Here is a 19,138-nt window from a genome sequence, read left to right on the forward strand (position 1 = left end):
AAAACATGACCTATGACGGAAGATTGAAAAAACTGGGGTTGTTTAGCCTGGAGAAGAGAGGACTGAGAGGGGATATGATAACAGTTTTCAAGTATATAAAAGGTTGTTACAAGGAGGAACATTGTTCTTCTTAACCTCTGAGGATAGGACAAGAAGCAATGGGCTTAAATTGCAGCAAGGGTGGTTTAGGTTGGATATTAAGAAAAACTTCCTAACTGTCAGAGTGGTTAAGCACTGGAATAAATTGCCTAGGGAGGTTGTGGAATCTCCATCATTGGGGATTTTTAAGAGCAGGTTGGACAAACACCTGTCAGGGATGGTCTAGATAATCCTTAGTTCTGCCTTGAGTGCAGGGGACTGGACTAGATGACCTCTTGAGGTCCCTTACAGTTCTATTATTCTATAATTCTACCCCGCCCCTTCTCAGAGGCCCTGCCCCTTCTCCAAAGCCCCACCCCTTCCCCAAAGCCCCACCCCACTCACTCCATTCCCCCCCTCTCTGTTGCTCACTCTCCCTCACCCTCACTCACTTTCACCCAGCTGGGGTAGGGGTTGGGGTTCGGGACTGGGGGTGGGCTCTGGGCTGGGACTGAGGGCAGGAGGTTGGGGTCAGGGGTGCAGGAGGGGGCTCTGAGCTGGGGCAGAGTGTTGGGTTGCAGGAGGGGGTACAGTGTGCTGACTCTGGGAGGGGGGTCAGGGCGGGGCAGGGGGCTTAGGGTGCAGGAGGGGGTTCAGGGTGCAGGAGGGGGTATGGGGTGCTGGCTCCAGGAGGGGGCTCAGGGCTGGGGGTTGGGGTGCAGGCTGCTGCCTGGCGGCACTTACCTCAGGAGGCTTCCAGGCGGTGGCGCAGCAGGGCTAAGGCAGGCTCCCTGCCTGCCCTGGCCCCACACCACTCCCGGAAGGGGCCAATGCACCCCTGCAGCTCCTGGGGTGGGGCACGTGGTTCCATGCGCTGCCCCTCTCTGCAGGCACCGCCCCCACAGCTCCCATTGGCCATATGGGAGCTGCGGGGGCGGTTCTTGCAGGCAGGAGCAGTACGCGGAGGGAGACCCCTGCCCCATCCCGCCCCGAGGACGTGCTGGCTGCTTCCAGGAGCGACGTGGGGCTGGGGCAGGCAGGGAGCCTGCCTTAGCAGCAGCCCCACTGTACCACCAGACTTTTAGCAGCCGGAGATCGTGATCAACTTGGAGAGTTTCCAGGATCGACCGGTTTGTGACCACTGACTTAGTGATAAATCGTCACTTACACCAATAATCACAAAATATTCAGGGTACTTCCAGCCCCTAGCAGCCAGTCATTTACCCCAGGCCAATTTGTACCTTAGATCTCAAACAGAAGACAATACTGGTAGCCAGTCCTATAGTAAACTAATTAAGGATTTATTAACTAGGAGAAAGAAATGAGAGTTATTTACAGGTTAAAGCAGGCAACATATATACACAAATGAGTTCAGTCTATGGTCCCAAAAGGTGACAGACATGTAGTAATCTGTCAGCATTGAGTGTCTTTTCAGGGCTAACCCAGGTTGACCCTGGGGATCTCTGCTGTTTGTTTCTTAGCTCCAGCCCTTGTAAGAGTCCAAACAACAAAGAGATGAAAAGTCTTCATGTCGACTATCTTTATTTCCCACTTCCGTCATTCCAACCGATGGGACAAAGTCTTCTGCACGTACTTCTCCATGGGTTGATGGGGCAATCAATAATACTTTTGTCCCACAATGGCCACTCTTGGACAGGTCGGGGGAGCCACTCCTCCTGTCTGAGTTCACAAGTTCAGCGCAGGCATTTTTACCATTATATAACAAACATATTTTACCTTCCAGTATGGAATACAGACATTAAATGTAAGATTCAGCTGACAATCAATTTATTGAGTCTAAACACATCCTTAACAAGTCTAACACCTGTCTTGAACAACATTAACATACAGGTGAGCTGATGTGGTTTCCAGCTCTCAGTTTGTCAATGCTCAGCTGATACCTACAGACGTAGCAAGAGCTGGCATCACAATATCATATTGATATAGTTCCCAATATACAACCAAAAATACATACACAATATAAAATCCCATTAGCACCAAAAGATAATGCAAAAGCGGGACTTGTCTGGATGGTAAAATTAGATGTTATTGTGTGAATTTAGACACCAGCTGCCTGAATTAACAATATAGGCAGCCATGAAACCAAACAAGTGAAAGACTGGTATAGGTTCAAAAGATTTTACATCCAGCCATCAAATGTGAGTGCTGCCTCAAGAGAACAGTTGAGAAGGTCATGATTAGACTTCAAAAGGCAAGACTATCTTCATTTGTGGCAGGTCCAATTCAATAGAGAAAATGGAAAACTCTGGACCTTCAGCTCCCTTTTTGGTAGATATATGTTGAAGGGACTTCTTTTGGGGATTGCTTCAACACCAAAGCACCATATCCCAGATCTTTTATGGGCTGGAAGTAGGGCTGTCCAGCCATTAAAAAAATTAATCGCCCTGTTAAACAATAATAGAATGCCATTTATTTAGATATTTTTGGATGTTTTCTACATTTTCAAATATATAACACAGAATACAAAGTGTACGGTGCTCACTTTTTATTTATTTTTGATTACAAGTATTTGCACTGTAAAAACAGAAGAAATAGTATTTTTCAGTTTACCTAATACAACTACTGTAGTGCAATCTCTTAACATGAAAGTTGAACTTACAAATGTAGAATAATGTACAAAAAAACTGCATTCAAAAACAAAACCATGTAAAACTTTGGAGCCTAGAAAGTCCACTCAGTCCTACTTCTTATTCAGCCAATCACTCAGCCAAACAAGTTTGTTTACATTTGCTGCCCACTTCTTGTTTATAGTGTCATCTGAAAGTAAGAACAGGCATTCTCATGGCACTGTTGTAGCTGGTGTCACAAGATATTTACATGCCAGATGCTCTAAAGATTCATGTGTCCCTTTATGTTTTAACCACCATTCCAGAGGACATGTGTTCATGCTGATGACGGATTCTGCTCGATAACAATCCAAAGCAGTGCAGACCGACGCAGGTTCATTTTCATTATCTGAGTCAGATGCCACCAGCAGAAGGCTGATTTTCTTTTTTGGTGGTTCAGGTTCTGTAGTTTCTGCATTGGAGTGTTGTTCTTTTAAGACTTCTGAAAGCATGCTCCACACCTCGTCCCTCTCAGATTTTGGAAGGCACTTCAGATTCTTAAACCTTGGGTCGAGTGCTGTAGCTATCTTTAGAAATCTCACATTGGTACCTTCTTTGCATTTTGTGAAATCTGCAGTGAAAGTGTTCTTAAAATGAACAACATGTGCTGGGTCATCATCCGAGACTGCTATAACATGAAATATATGGCAGAATGCGGGTAAAGCAGAGCAGGGGACATACAATTCTCCCCCAAGGAGTTCAGTCACAAATTTAATTAACAGTTTTTTTTAAAGAGCATCATCAGCATTGAAGTATGTCCTCTGGAATGGTGGCCGAAGCATGAAGGGGCATACAAATGTTTAGTATATCTGGCATGTAAATACCTTGCAATGCCGGCTACAAAAATGCCATGTGAACACCTGTTCTCACTTTCTGGTGACATTGTAAATAAGAAGCAGGCAGCATTATCTCCTGTAAATGTAAACAAACTTGTTTGTTTTAGGGATTGGCTAAACAAGAAGTTGGTCTGAGTGGACTTGTAGGCTCTGAAGTTTTATATGGTTTTGTTTTTGAGTGCAGTTATGTACAAAAAACCTGGCATTTGTAAGTTGCACTTTCACGACAAAGTGATTGCACTACAGTATTTGTATGAGGTGAATTGAAAAATACGATTTCTTTTGTTTATCATTTTTACAGTGCAAATATTTTTAATAAAAAATATACACTTTGATTTTAATTACAACACAGAATACAATATATATGAAAATGTAGAAAAACTTCCAAAATATTTAATAAATTTCAATTGGTATTCTATTGTTTAACAGTGCAATTAAAACTGCGATTAATCGCAATTATTTTTCTAAATCGTGATTAATTTTTTTGAGTTAATCGCATGAGTTAACTGCGATTAATTGACAGCTCTACTTGGAAGCAATAACTGATGATCTGCAGATCTGGGGCAAAAATAAGTTAGATTACAATGAGAGACTGTATAATGTTCTGTAGTTTGCCAAAGGAGAAAACCCAACCTTAAATGGTAGAGGAACAAATGCCAGATTGGGCTGAATAAAATTGGTTTTGTAGGACATATACTCAGGGATTGCCTACATGGTGTGGCAATGTACTTTATGGGGGTGTGATTTCTAAAGTGTACTAATGTGTTGCACATCAATTGGTCTGTTTAGACCAGGGGTGGGCAAACTACCACCCGGGGGCTGCATCCGGCCCTCCAGACGTTTTAATTCGGCCCTTGAGCTCCCACCGGGGAGCAGGGTCCAGGGCTTGCCCCACTCTGGCACTCCAGCCAGGGAACAGTATCAGGGGCTTGCCCCACTCCATGCGGTTCCTGGAAGCATCAGCATGTTCCCTCTCCGACTCCTATGTGTAGGGGCAGCCAGGGGCTCCGCACACTGCCCCTGCCCCAAGCGCTGCCCCCGCAGCTCCCATTGGCCAGGAACCACAGCCAATGGGAGCTGCAGGGCGGCGCCTGCGGACAGGGCAGCATACAGAGCCGCCTGGTCGCACCTCCACATAGGAGCCGGAGGGGGGACATGCCACTGCTTCTGGGACCTGCTTGAGGTAAGCGCCACCCGGATCCTGCACCCCTGATTCCCTCCCATGCCCCAACCCTGATCCCCCTCCCGCTCTCCAAACCCTCAGACCCAACCCAGAGCACCTTCCTGCACCCCAACCCCTCTGCCCCAGCCCCACCCCAGAGCCCGCACCCCCAGCCGGAGCCCTCACCCCCTCCCGCACCTCAACTCCCAATTTCGTGAGCATTCATGGTCCGCCATACAATTTCCATACCCAGATGTGGCCCTCAGGCCAAAAAGTTTGCCTACCCCTGGTGTAGACCCTGCTGGTGTGAACTAAAAGTTCCCTAGCATAGTAGTTCTCAACCAGGGGTATGCATATCCCTGAGGCTACACAGAGATCTTCCAGGGATACATCGACATCTAGATATTTGCCTAGTTTTACAACAGGCTACGTAAAAAGCACTAGCGAAGTCAGTAAAAACTAAAATTTCATACAGACAATGACTTGTTTTATACTGTTCTATATACACTGAAATGTAAGTACAATATTTGTATTCCAATTGATTTATTTCATAATTATATGGTAAAAATGAGAAAGTCAGCAATTTTTCTGTAACAGTGTGCTGTGACATGTGTGTATTTTTATGTCTGATTTTGTAAGCAAAAAGTTTTTAAGTGAGGTGAACCCTGGGGGTACACAAGACAAATCACATTCCTAAAAGGGGTACAGTAGTCTGGAAAGGTTGAGAGCCACTGCCTAGCATGCTTTAACATAGTATTGTTTGTGTTTGGTTATGGCTGTTATGTTAGCTGTTATGTTTGGGTGTAACTACTGGGTGTGACTATTGCTGTTGGTTGAGGGTGTGACTTTTGGGATCAGATGTGACTTTGGAGTTAGGATATAGCTCTTGTGTAGCTGTGGGGTTCGGGAGTAGTTGTGGGGTTAGGGTTTGGCTATTGAGTTCAGTTGTGGCTGTTGGGTAAGGTTGTCGCTTTTGGGTGTGGATACAGCTGTTGAGTTAGGATTTGAACTTTGGGTTCCATTGTGGCTATTTGGTCTGGGTGTGACTATTGAGTATTGGTGTGACTGTTTGGTTACATTTTGGGGTTGTTGGTTTTTTTAATTTGACTTTTTTTCTTAAAAAAAGAAGAAGAAGGGGAATTGCTGGTGTGGTTTGAAACTGAGCCCTGCCATTTGACACATGACAGAGCTGTGAGCATTTGCAACACTGTCCTGTGTGAGATGATTGGGCCCTGGAAAAGAAGAGTCATTCCTTCTCAGCTCTGCTGAGCCCCACATCCCTTTTACCCTGGCCAGAGCTTGCCAAGCAGGCTAAACAATTTTTTAAAGTGTGTTTTTCTCCCTACCAATAGAGAGCCTGTACAGCCTACCCATCTCCAGAGCCCCGTGTATTGAATTAACTGCTTAGAGCAGCTGGACCTACCCATCCCCGAGAGCCCCGCTATTGGGACACGGCCCTGGGGCGGCTGGGTCTAGCCAGCCCAGACACCAGGCTATTGGGACATGGCCCAGGCGTGGCTGGGCCTAGCCAGCACAGACACCAGGCTATTGGGACACGGCCCCGGGGCGGCTGGGCCTAGCCAGCGCAGACACGAGGCTATTGGGACACAGCCCCGGGGCAGCTGGGCCTAGCCAGTGCAGAGACCAGGCTATTGGGACACGGCCCCGGGGCGGCTGGGCCTAGCCCAGTGCAGAGACCAGGCTATTGGGACACGGCCCCGGGGCGGCTGGGCCTAGCCCAGTGCAGAGACCAGGCTATTGGGACACGGCCCCGGGGCGGCTGGGCCTAGCCCAGTGCAGAGACCAGGCTATTGGGACACGGCCCCGGGGCGGCTGGGCCTAGCCCAGTGCAGAGACCAGGCTATTGGGACACGGCCCCGGGGCGGCTGGGCCTAGCCAGTGCAGACACCAGGCTATTGGGACACGGCCCCGGGGCGGCTGGGTCTAGCCAGCACAGAGACCAGGCTATTGGGACACGGCCCCGGGGCGGCTGGGTCTAGCCAGCACAGAGACCAGGCTATTGGGACACGACCCCGGGGCGGCTGGGCCTAGCCCAGTGCAGAGACCAGGCTATTGGAACACAGCCCCGGGGCAGCTGGGCCTAGCCAGTGCAGAGACCAGGCTATTGGGACACGGCCCCGGGGCAGCTGGGCCTAGCCAGTGCAGAGACCAGGCTATTGGGACACGGCCCCAGGGTGGCTGGGTCTAGCCAGCACAGAGACCAGGCTATTGGGACACGGCCCCGGGGCGGCTGGACCTAGCCAGCGCAGAGACCAGGCTATTGGGACACGGCCCCGGGGCGGCTGGGCCTAGCCAGTGGAGAGACCAGGCTATTGGGACACGGCCCCGGGGCGGCTGGGCCTAGCCAGTGGAGAGACCAGGCTATTGGGACACGGCCCCGGGGCAGCTGGGCCTAGACAGTGCAGAGACCAGGCTATTGGGACACCGCCCTGGCATGGCTGGGCCTAGCCAGCGCAGACACCAGGCTATTGGGACACAGCCCCGGGGCAGCTGGGCCTAGCCAGTGCAGAGACCAGGCTATTGGGACACGGCCCCAGGGCGGCTGGGTCTAGCCAGCACAGAGACCAGGCTATTGGGACACGGCCCCGGGGCGGCTGGGCCTAGCCCAGTGCAGAGACCAGGCTATTGGGACACGGCCCCGGGGCAGCTGGGCCTAGCCAGTGCAGACACCAGGCTATTGGGACACAGCCCCGGGGCGGCTGGGTCTAGCCAGCACACAGACCAGGCTATTGGGACACGGCCCCGGGGCGGCTGGGCCTAGCCCAGTGCAGAGACCAGGCTATTGGGACACGGCCCCGGGGCGGCTGGGCCTAGCCAGCGCAGAGACCAGGCTATTGGGACACGGCCCCGGGGCGGCTCGGCCTAGCCAGCGCAGAGACCAGGCTATTGGGACACGGCCCGGGGGCAGCTGGGCCTAGCCAGTGCAGAGACCAGGCTATTGGGACACGGCCCCGGGGCAGCTGGGCCTAGCCAGCGCAGAGACCAGGCTATTGGGACACGGCCCCGGGGCAGCTGGGCCTAGCCAGTGCAGAGACCAGGCTATTGGGACACGGCCCCGGGGCGGCTGGGCCTAGCCAGTGCAGAGACCAGGCTATTGGGACACGGCACCAGGGCAGCTGGGTCTAGCCAGTGCAGAGACCAGGCTATTGGGACACGGCCCCGGGGCGGCTGGGCCTAGCCAGTGGAGAGACCAGGCTATTGGGACACGGCCCCGGGGCGGCTAGGCCTAGCCAGCGCAGAGACCAGGCTATTGGGACACGGCCCCGGGGCGGCTGGGCCTAGCCAGCGCAGAGACCAGGCTATTGGCACACAGCCCCAGGCTATCACGGCAATATTCCTAGCTCTTTACACCAGCATGTGTGGGTTTGCCCTATAGTTGCTGAGTCACTGCAGGCCCCTCTAAAGTGCTGGGCCCCGGCCCTGCACTTGTGTCTGTCCGGCTGTGCCTCCTAGGAGACTCCACCAGGGGTCAAAGCAGGTCTGTGCTCTGAAATGGCCTCTGCTGGCCTCCCAGAGTGGCAGGGGAGGCAATAGCCAAGCAGCATGTGCATTTGCGGGGTGCTCCGAGGCTGACCTGGGCTGCGAGGGTGGCAGAGATTCATTGCTGCAGCAGCAGTAGCAGGCAGCTCAAACGGCGGAAAAAGTGTGAGGGGGAGGAAGGAAGCCCAGACCACAATCTGTGCTCTCACACCCGAGCGAGCGGAGAGCTTGCTGAGAGCTGCAGCCATCCTGCCATCGAGGGGGGAAATCCCCTTCACCCCTCCCCCAGGAAGCTTGCATAGCAAGCAGCCTGCCTGGAACCGGCTGCTGCACGAGCAGAGACGAGCAGAGGAACTGAGCTAAATGCTGCTGAGGGAGGGGAAAAGACTCATGAATGACGAGGGGGAGGGAGCTGATATTGGGCACTAGGGCTCTGCGGCCCTCTGGGCTCCATGCTGCTGATAGCGAGAAATGTGAGCTGGCTGCATCACTGCAGTACCCACTGCAGACACACAGAGAGAGGGGGAGAGAGAGCAGCAAGGAACCAGCTCCCAGCACTGAGCATCCTGGGGACAGGCTCCCTCACAGCTCCTGGGGAGAGCCTTCCACAGCAGCAGCCAGAGCAGCAAAGAGACCACCTCCAGCAGTGAGCATCCCCAGGGGACAGGGTCCGCCAGCAACAGAAAGGATTTGGCAAGGCCCTTGCTTCCAGCCAGCCCTGTATCTGCTGTGTTGCCAAGGATCTTGCCTTTGCAGAGATGATCCCAGGAAAGCTACTAGCAGATGCTGCCGCCTCTTGTAAGGTTCTGCCAGTTCAGTAGCCTGCAGATGCCGTGTGCACTTGCCGTCGCAGACAGTGTTGCATCAGCATCTTACCTGTCGAAGCAAAATCCCATCCTGCCCAGAGAGCAGGTTTGCTGTCATACTGGTGCGAGGAGTCAAGGAGGCGAAAGCCCTGGGAAGAGGCAGTTGTCCTTCATCATTGCAGCCTGGAAGAGTCGCATCCCTGGGATCGAAGGTGCAGTCAGGAGCAGTCCCAGGGAACCTCCGCAGCAGGCCTGGCAGGGAGCTGGGCTCCCTCCTGAGCCCACTGGCCTGCAGGTACCTTGGAGGGCTGGCCATTGCACAGCATCCGGAACAGGCACAGCTGGGGGAGAGCCCTTCCTCTTTGAGTGCGGCCTTTGTGTCCTGCCCTTTAGGGGATAATCACCTCTTTGCTGGGCTGGACATTGAACAGCAGAAGAGGCTGCACTGAGCAGGCTGTTGCCAGGGGCCATCAGGAAGCTGGACTGGAATTGAGGAAGAGCCAGGCACGATTTGGAGAGGGTGTGGATAACAGAGTCATCTCCTCTGCCTTTCAGATAACCTCTAGTGACTGAGGCCTCCAGTCCGCTGGCAGTTTGCCTGGCCCAGAGAGAGGAGCCAGCCCCACAAGGCAGGAGCCTCCTTAAATAACAGAGCTTTGCAGCCCCACAGCCCATCCCAGGTAAGGGTATTTACTGCCTGTCAGTGTGTGTCAGTGGTGGGCATCAGCCTGCAGGACTGTGTGTGCGCTTGTGAGTGTGTGTGATGTGTCAGTGTGAGTGCTGTGTAACTGTGTGCATGCTGTGTGTATGCTGCATATCTGTGCTGCGTGTCATTGCATACAGTGCGTGCCATGGGTCACTGTGAACACCGTGTGGCTGTGTGAGCTGCTCCCAGCCTGTCAGCATGGAGTGTGCTGGGAGTGTGAATGCTGTGTGTTAGCTTGTTATGTGTGTGTGTGAGCATATAAGTCACTGTGTGTGTGGTGTGTGCCTCTTGAGCACTGCCTGTCAGTGTATGTGCCGGGTGTGTCACTGCTGTGTTGCGTAGCAGTGGGAGTGCTGTGTGTTGGGGTGTGTGCTGGGTGTGTCACTCCTATGTTGTGTAGCAGGGTGTGTGCTGTGTATGACAGGTATGTCATTCTTGTGTTGTGTAGCTGTGTGTCAGTGTGTGTGCCGGGTGTGTCACTCCTGTGTTGTGTAGCAGGGTGTGTGTTGTGTGCCGGGTGTGTCACTCCTGTGTTGTGTAGCAGGGTGTGTGTTGTGTGCCGGGTGTGTCACTCCTGTGTTGTGTAGCAGGGTGTGTGTTGTGTGCCAGGTGTGTCACTCCTGTGTTGTGTAGCAGTGGGAGTGCTGTGTGTCAGTGTGTGTGGTGGATGTGTCACTCCTGTGTCGTATAGCAGGGTGTGTGCTGTGTTGTCCCTGTGGCTGGGTAGGTAGAATGTAGCACACTGCAGCCAGGCACAGCGGGCAGCCTGGTGATGAGGATTTGCTGCCTTCCAAGCCCTGGTGGCTGTGATGAAGGTGCAGGGTAGGCCCAGCGGGCCCAGCTAACTCACCAGCTCTTCCACGCGCTTCCTGCTGATCCCCACTGAATTAGAGCAAGACATTTGGGATGAATGAGAGATTTGGATGGGGTAAAATACCTTGACCAGTTCGCTCAGCTGGCCCTTTGGGCAGCCCCTTAGCCAGGTGGTCCCTTCTGGGGCTGCACCATAGCCAGACAGCCCTGTTGAACGGTCCTGTGGCCAAGCAGCCTCCTTTAGGTGGTTCCGTGGGTGCATGGCCCCATGATCAGTTCTTGCAGAGCTTGGTTGGAGCGTGCTGAAGGCAGCTCCCTGCTAACACAGGGTAGGGATTTGCCAGGCCTGCAATGAAGGAGCCTCCATCGTCCTCTCCAGAGGGACAGGGCTGTCTCCTTGCCACTAGGAAGGCAATACCTACAGTGACAGTCACCCTTTCACCCCTGACACATTGGTGCCTTCTCAGCCCCCAACCCAAGAGGACTGGGATGGGGGACACGGAAGAGAGAGAGAAGCCAGGGCGGAGCGAATGTGTGTGAGATAATGTGGGGAGAGTGACATAATCAATGGCAGGGGTCAAATGCACAAATCCAGAGGCAGAGTGGGGAGCCCCGACTACCTGAGAAAGGGCCCCTGAGACCTAGGAGGGGGAGGGGGAGTAACAGGCTACTTATGCATCTGGGATTTCTAGGGGAGACATCAGAGTCTGTCCCAGGCTTTGGTCAGGGAGTGCTGAGCCCCTCCCCAGAATCCCCCCTCCCCAAGCCCAGCCCTGGGAAACTGACAGGTAGGTACTGGAGAACAGAGGCCTGTGGGGAATGCCTGGCGACTCCCATGTCTTGCAGCTGTGCTGGGCAGCCAGCCAGGGCTCTGGGGTGTGCTCCTTGGGTCTGCCCAAGGAGCAGAGAGTGAGGCGCTGGCTCCAGCCACCCAGTGATCCCCATTGAACACTTGCAGATTTCAAATCTCTCTTGAGCCGAGTCTCCAACTTCCTGTTGCTTTGTGTTTCCAGCCTTTTCCTGCGAGTGGCTGCAGGGAACGTGGAGCTGAGGCTGGGGCAGCGCGGCAGGTCTGATCGGTGGCTACACCCCCTGCATCCCCACCAACAGAGCATGCCACTGCAAAGGTGAGCCCGGTCCGCTCCTCACCCCAGCAGGACGCTTCCTGGCTCTGGGTCTGGTGCCCAGCTACTACCCTGGGGCAGCTGCAGGCTCCGCGAACCTCAGTGACTGCGAGTGGGAGAGACGAAGTCAGAGCAAAGGAATTCACACACACATTCTTCAGCCCTGCCAGGATCTTACCCAGAAAGAGGAATACAGGCTGGGTGGGGGCAGGGCACCTGTGGAAAGGTGCAGGGAGCCCTCCTTGCAGGCTGCACTGAGCATATGCCTGGTGGGAGCTGTCCTGGGATGAACTGGAGCCCTGACTCATCTGCTCCAGGGCCAGGAGAGAGCCTGGCTGTCCCTAAGCCTCTTGCCTGAGTTTGCTATTTCCAGCTGATGATGATCTGGCTTGGAAAGCGAGAGCACACAGAGAGTGGGAGATCTCTCCATGACAGGGCTGCCACAGGATTAAGCATCTGAGAAAGGCACTGCGGGGAGGAAGAACTTTGATCATTAGATTGGAACCTAGGAGCAGAAAGGCTCCGCTCAGCAGAATGCTGCTGTGACTGCAGCCACTTCCTGTGCACGCCTCCATCTGCGGAAGCAGCACCTCTAGGAATGCGGGGGAAGCTGGGGTTACTGGAATCCAGAGGGAACTTGGTTGCCTAGAGCTGCACCTTTCTCCCAGGATGTGCCCCTGCTCCAGCGGCTTTCTCCAGCCCTATCGCTTCACTGCCCGAACACGATTGAAAGCTCTGCATGCTGCCGGCGTGTTCTAGCCTCATGCAGGCTCCCCTTGCAGAGCCCAGAGCAGCGGACAGCAATGTGAAAACCATCCTCATGTCGTGTCTCAAAGGGCAACAAGTCATCATCAAAATGGAGGCAATGAAGATCATCCACCCAGAGAAGTTCTCGGAACTCCAGGCCTCCCAGCCGCGCTACACCTCAGCGCCCCGCCGGGAGCCCCCCCTCGTGGCCAAGCGCGCCTGGCCATCAGAGTCCGAGATCATTGTCAATCAGGCTTGCGGGGACATCCCTGCCCTGGACAGTAATCCTGGCTCTCTGGGGCTGCCCCGGACTCCGCCCCTGCCGCGGCGAGAGCGAATATACCAAGGGCAGCGCAAGGGCAGCTCAGAGGTCTGTTACCACCGCCAGCCGCCCTCAGACGAGGTGATCGTTAACCAGTACGTTCTGCACCCCTCCACACCGTGCGAGCCCCTCGAGTGCCCCACCTGCGGCCACATGTACAACTTCACCAACAAGCGGCCCCGCATCCTCTCCTGCCTGCACTCGGTGTGCGAGGAGTGCCTGCAGATCCTCTATGAGTCCTGCCCCAAGTACAAGTTCATCTCCTGCCCCACCTGCAAGCGGGAAACCGTGCTCTTCACCGACTACGGGCTGGCTGCGCTGGCAGTGAACACCAGTATCCTGAACAGACTGCCGGCTGAGGCCCTGGCTGCCAACCCCGTGCAGTGGAGCAGCGACGCCGACCGCAGCTGCTACCAGACCTTCCGCCAGTACTGCGGCGCTGCCTGCACCTGCCACATCCGAAATCCACTGTCTTCCTGCACCATCATGTAACCTGTGCACCCCGCCCTGCCTAGCTCTGCATCGCCTCCCTGCCCCGGGGGCCGGACAGTGTGAGAGAAGCCTACGGACCAGTCCCAGGGGATGACAGGACCGAGTGAGAGTGGCAGGTCTGACTAGCTCCCCTGGCACTGCAGGTGCTATACACATCATCCCCCGGCCCAGCTCCCCGCTCCAGCACAGGGCATCCCCACCTGCTCAGTGCTCAAGTTTAGGTGGGGGCTGCTGGGAACACAGCCCCCTTGGTAATATGAAGCCATTGGCCTAGCAGAGGTGCTCCCCTTGGGCCTGGCAGTGCTCCAGAGCAAGGGACTTTCCTATCCTGCGGCTCACGGTCCCCCTGTGCATCTGGACAGGTGCCACCCAGCCCGCTGTGCTCACTCCCTGGGCAGCTTGCTTCCTGTCCCCTTCCCCTGGCTCTGTGGCCTGGTCAGGGTGGAGCAGCTCCGCCCAGGCACAGCCCCACCACTGGCCTGGCTGACCCACGGCGCTGGCGCCCCCATGCTGCTCAGCCCACGCAACCTACAGAGGTGACACAGGTGGAGAGCCTGGGAGCTTCCCAGGGCTGAACTGGGCTGCACGTGAGACCTGAACCTGCCTCCCACAGGGATGGGATGGGGAGGTTGCCACACGTCAGTCAGACCCTCTCTGCATTATTTGCCAAAGCTTTCATCTCGGTGGCCAAGCTGGCATGCGTCAAAGTAACTGCAGCCAATTAAACCCGTTGCCATTGGCCTCCCATTATTAACGGACGTAGCCCATTTCCTCCACAAGCCCTCCAGGAAAGCTCCCATTTGTCCTCGTTTTGGAGGATCTTTGTTTGCCCATCCCTGTCTGGGGACACCCCATCCTTTGGGTGGTTCGTGTTAATAAAGGCATTGAGTTGTGATCCTTCTTCCATGGGTTCTGTATGTCTCTGGGAGGGGAGGGACCTGCGGATCTCCTTGCTCAGCCTTTCTGCTCCATGCTGCCAGGTGCGCAGTAGTGCAGAGGCTGAAGACTTTACAAAGTGTGCCATGCCATGTTCCTCCCTTCTACCCCTCCAGCAAGGCTTCTGTTCCCCAGTAGGGCAGCCCAGGAGTGAGGGCCCCAGAGGGTATCTGGCTAGCAAGCCAAGGCCACCAAAGCCCCTTGTACTACAGACTGCAGAGGATGGGGTGACCAGTCGGACTATGACAGCGTCCCTGTCCCCAAAGGGGCAGTGGTGAGAGCGGCTACCCAGCACCATGCCCTCTGTTATCTCTCACACAGGTGGGAGAGCAGGGAAGCAGCTGCCCTGCTTGGAGATTTTATCTCTTCAGAACATTTTGGGGAGAGCTTGCTGCAAAAAAGCAAAAAAAAGAAAAGAAAAAAAGAATAAAACAAGCCATAAGCTGCGAGGTATGGAGGTGCGAGGGAGCTGAATGCATACTCCCTGGGGAATGCTGCCCAGGGTTGGGCCCAGATCAGCCATCCGGGACAGTATTGTCTGTGCACATCTGGATCCCGTATCCTCTGGGCCCTCTGGCCAGGGCTGGCTCTGCCCAGTGAGCTCTGGACACGCAGCTCAGCTCACCCCACAAATGTCGGTGTGAGTTTGTGCCTACTTATTACACTGCCACAGCCCCAAGAGCCAAACGTTCAGTGGAGAGGCTCAACCACCCCCCTCTCCAGGGGGCCCAGAGCTGGCCTCGGTGCCGTTAGGGAGAGGGAAGGTGAGAGCCAGCAAGCAGCCCTGCAGGGTCCCTGGGGAAGATACTGCAGACAACCCCCCTGGCTCACAGCCAGAGCGTGAGCACTCCCTGCAGCCCCGCCAAGGGTGGAGGAGAGTCCCGAGAGGCCATGCTCACTGGGCAGTGGTGGGACAGGGCTGGGGAGAGCACCGAGAACAGGGCCTGACATTGTTTCATTTTCGCTCTGCCGATTCCTCCTGTCGCTGGTTGTGACGATGCTCCTGTTTTCTACCTGGCCTTGTTAATCCCTGCTCCATCTCCCAAATAAAGATTATACTGGAACGAACCACACCGAGCATCTATAGAGTATGTTGCATGGGGCAAGGAGCTGGGGCGCTTAGCTGGGACTAGACGAGGCCAGGATTCTTGTGGAGGTATTTACAAACCTCACCAGCAGCCTGCTGCTGGCCCCTGGCTGGCTCATCCCAGTGCAGGGGAGGCCCCCAAGACAGGACCTGGCAGCTCATGGGAGTGAGCCCGGCAGGAAAGGCTTTCTCCAGGGACAAGGACCTGTGCTAGCCCTCTCCTCCCCTGAGCTCTCTACCCGGGACTAGGCCCCCATGCCTAACGCAGGTCTCTGAGCTGCATGCGAGGAACAGGGATTGTTATGGAGTCGCTCTGGCCTGGGCTCCAGGCAGCAACTGCCGGCTCCATCCTTCCCCGCACATGCAGCCCTTGTCATGGGCAGTTAACAACCCTCCAGGGATGTTTTATAAACTATTGATACCAAGACAATTGGTGCATTAAAAATACATTGAGAGACGGACAGTCGGACACTACTGAGAACTGCATGGCTACCATGCTGCGGCTGAGGGTTTATTTGCATAACATGGAGAAAGTTCTGCATAAAGCCTGTACCCAACCCAGAGGCTCTGGTTACCCCCTCTGGCCCCTCCACTGCCCGCTAGTATGTCCAGCCAGACAAATGCCATGTGTGAGCAGTCCAGGTGCCACTAGGCCCCATGCCCTGTAGGAGCATGTCCTCCCACTATTGCCAAGTGCAGTCATGGTCAGGGAAGAACATTTGCTTCCTTTGGATTATTTTATGAATAAGGGGAAACAATCTAGACGACCGCAGCGTTACCGCTCAACATTAAAGCAGTCAGGATGTGGAGAAGCGAAGTTTCTCCAGATGCTGGTGCATTTTTACATTAACGATACCATTAAGCAGCATGTTTTACCGGGAAAAGCAAGAATTAAATAGACATATACATTTAAGCTTCCAGCATCAAGGTTAACTGAGGGTGCGCGCGCGTGTGTGTGTGTACACAGGTGCCTATACTTCTATGTGTGCATGTGTCTGTGTGTGTGCGTGCACCTCTGTGTGTATCTCTGGGTGTGTGCGCATACATGTACTTCTCTGTGTGTACATGTGTGTGCATGCATGACCTCCGTGTGTGCGTGTACCTCTGTGCATATGTCATGTACCTCTGTGTGTTTACGTGTACGTGCCTGCATATACCTCTGTGTGTGCATGTGTGTGAAGGAACCTCTGTGTGTGCGTGTGCACGGAACTGTGTGTGCATGTGTGCCTGTACCGCTATGTGTGTGCGTCTGCATGTGCATGGACCTCTGTGTGTGTGCGCGCGTGTGTGTGTATTTACATGTGTGTGTCTATACCTCCATGTGTATTGTCAAGAATCCTTATCGGGGTTACAGGGGCAAACCATCCCGATGTGTAGAAAGAATAGTAAATATGGCAGGCGACCAGCTTGGCTTAACAGTGAAATCCTTGCTGATCTTAAACACAAAAAAGAAGCTCACAAGAAGTGGAAGATTGGACAAATGACCAGGGAAGAGTATAAAAATATTGCTCAGGCATGCAGGAGTGAAATCGGGAAGGCCAAATCACACCTGGAGTTGCAGCTAGCAAGAGATGTTAAGAGTAACAAGAAGGGTTTCTTCAGGTATGTTAGCAACAAGAACAAAGTCAAGGAAAGTGTGGGCCCCTTACTGAATGAGGGAGGCAACCTAGTGACAGAGGATGTGGAAAAAGCTAATGTACTCAATGCTTTTTTTGCCTCTGTCTTCACGAACAAGGTCAGCTCCCAGACTGCTGCGCTGGGCAACACAGCATGGGGAGGAGGTGGCCAGCCCTCTGTGGAGAAAGAAGTGGTTCGGGACTATTTAGAAAAGCTGGACGAGCACAAGTCCATGGGGCTCGATGCGCTGCGTCCAAGAGTGCTAAAGGAGTTGGCTGATGTGATTGCAGAGCCATTGGCCATTATCTTTGAAAACTCATGGCGATCGGGGGAGGTCCCGGACAACAGGAAAAAGGCTAATGTAGTGCCCATCTTTAAAAAAGGGAAGAAGGAGGATCCTGGGAACTACAGGCCAGTCAGCCTCACCTCAGTCCCTGGAAAAATCATGGAGCAGGTCCTCAAGGAATTAATTCTGAAGCACTTGGAGGAGAGGAAAGTGATCAGGAACAGTCAGCATGGATTCACCAAGGACAAGTCATGCCTGACTAATCTAATTGCCTTCTATGATGAGATAACTGGCTCTGTGGATGAGGGGAAAGCAGTGGCCGTGTTGTTCCTTGACTTTAGCAAAGCTTTTGACACGGTCTCCCACAGTATTCTTGTCAGCAAGTTAAAGAAGTATGGGCTGGATGTATGGACTATAAGGTGGATAGAAAGCTGGCTAGATTTTCGGGCTCAACAGGTAGTAATCAATGGCTCCATGTCTAGTTGGCAGCCGGTATCAAACGGAATGCCCCAAGGGTCGGTCCTGGGGCCGGTTTTGTTCAATATCTTCATTAATGATCTGGAGGATGGCGTGGACTGCACCCTCATCAAGTTTGCGGATGACACTAAACTGGGAAGAGAGGTAGATATGCTGGGGGGTAGGGATAGGATACAGAGGGACCTAGACAAATTAGAGGACTGGGCCAAAAGAAATCTGATTAGGTTCAACAAGGACAAGTGCGGAGTCCTGCACTTAGGACGGAAGAATCCCATGCACCGCTACAGACTAGGGACCGAATGGCTCGGCAGCAGTTCTGCAGAAAAGGACCTAGGGGTTACAGTGGACGAGAAGCTGGATATGAGTCAGCAGTGTGCCCTTGTTGCCAAGAAGGCCAATGGCATTTTGGGATGTATGAGTAGGGGCATTGCCAGCAGATCGAGGGACGTGATCGTTCCCCTCTATTCGACATTGGTGAGGCCTCATCTGGAGTACTGTGTCCAGTTTTGGGCCCCACAGTACAAGAAGGATGTGAAAAAATTGGAAAACGTCCAGCAGAGGGCAGTAAAATTGATTAGGGGACTGGAACACATGACTTATGAGGAGAGGCTGAGGGAACTGGGATTGTTTAGTCTACAGAAGAGGAGAATGAGGGGGGATTTGATAGCTGCTTTCAACTACCTGAAAGGGGGTTCCAAAGAGGATGGATCTAGACTGTTCTCAATGGTAGCAGATGACAGAACGAGGAGCAATGGTCTCAAGTTGCAGTGGGGGAGGTTTAGGTTGGATATTTTGAAAACCTTTTTCACTAGGAGGGTGGTGAAACACTGGAATGCGTTACCTAGGGAGGTGGTAGAATCTCCTTCCTTAGAGGTTTTTGAGGTCAGGCTTGAGAAAGCCCTGGCTGGGATGATTTAGTTGGGGATTGGTCCTGCTTTGAGCAGGGAGTTGGACTAGATGACCTTCTGAGATCCCTTCCAACCCTGATATTCTATGATTCGATGATTCTCTGTGTGTGTACGTGTGTGTGCACACATATACCTCCATGTGTGTGCCTGTGTGTACGTGTGCACGTCTCTGAGTGTGCAAGTGTGGGAGTGCACATGTGTGTATGCGTTCATGTGTGTCCAGTGCAGCTCAGGTAACACTGATGTGGGAAAGTTTATGGTCCCGTGACATTCTGTGATTGCAGCCGGGCAGCATTAACATGGCATTATCCACGTGTTTTGCTCTCACACCGCTGCTGAGGAGGAGACAGTGCCTGCAGGCAGCCCCTCAGCCCCTGAGCCGTGAATGGTTGGACTCCCATTCTCCCATAACACAGACGGGACTGGCTGGGAGTCTTTGGCCCGTGACAAAGAAGCCATCCAACGGTGACTGCAGAATTACCCCTCCCCGCCCTACTGGAGTGTGGATCTGCTAAGCAGGGAACTACAGTTCCCCTCAGCCCCCTCCCCCCTGCACTGCCCCTTCCCTGGGCCAGGCAGGATGGAGGACCCTGAGCAGGAAGTGGCTGGGCTC

At 53.8% G+C, this 19,138-nt stretch overlaps 1 protein-coding gene across 2 annotated transcripts; it reads left to right on the top strand.

Annotated features, from left to right (window-relative positions):
- The first annotated feature begins 8,378 nt into the window (after positions 1-8,378).
- Positions 8,379-15,218, top strand: RNF208 (ring finger protein 208). Of its 2 annotated transcripts, none has more exons than XM_048823201.2 (3): positions 8,379-9,305; positions 9,566-9,690; positions 11,543-15,218. In XM_048823201.2, exon 3 carries the CDS (start codon positions 12,393-12,395, stop codon positions 13,212-13,214), a length of 822 nt encoding a protein of 273 aa, XP_048679158.1. In that variant the 5' UTR covers positions 8,379-9,305; positions 9,566-9,690; positions 11,543-12,392; the 3' UTR covers positions 13,215-15,218. The 2 variants fall into 2 exon arrangements, with proteins under 2 accessions (XP_048679158.1, XP_048679160.1); XM_048823203.2 differs by having other exon boundaries at positions 8,379-9,222.
- The last annotated feature ends 3,920 nt before the right edge of the window (positions 15,219-19,138 follow it).

Source organism: Caretta caretta, chromosome 16 (genome assembly GCF_965140235.1).
Source record: "Caretta caretta isolate rCarCar2 chromosome 16, rCarCar1.hap1, whole genome shotgun sequence".
Taxonomy (NCBI): domain Eukaryota; kingdom Metazoa; phylum Chordata; order Testudines; family Cheloniidae; genus Caretta; species Caretta caretta.

Excerpts from the sequence above, each read along its gene's own strand:
- RNF208 (XM_048823201.2), top strand. The coding sequence starts at position 12,393 with ATGCTGCCGGCGTGTTCTAGCCTCATGCAGGCTCCCCTTGCAGAGCCC.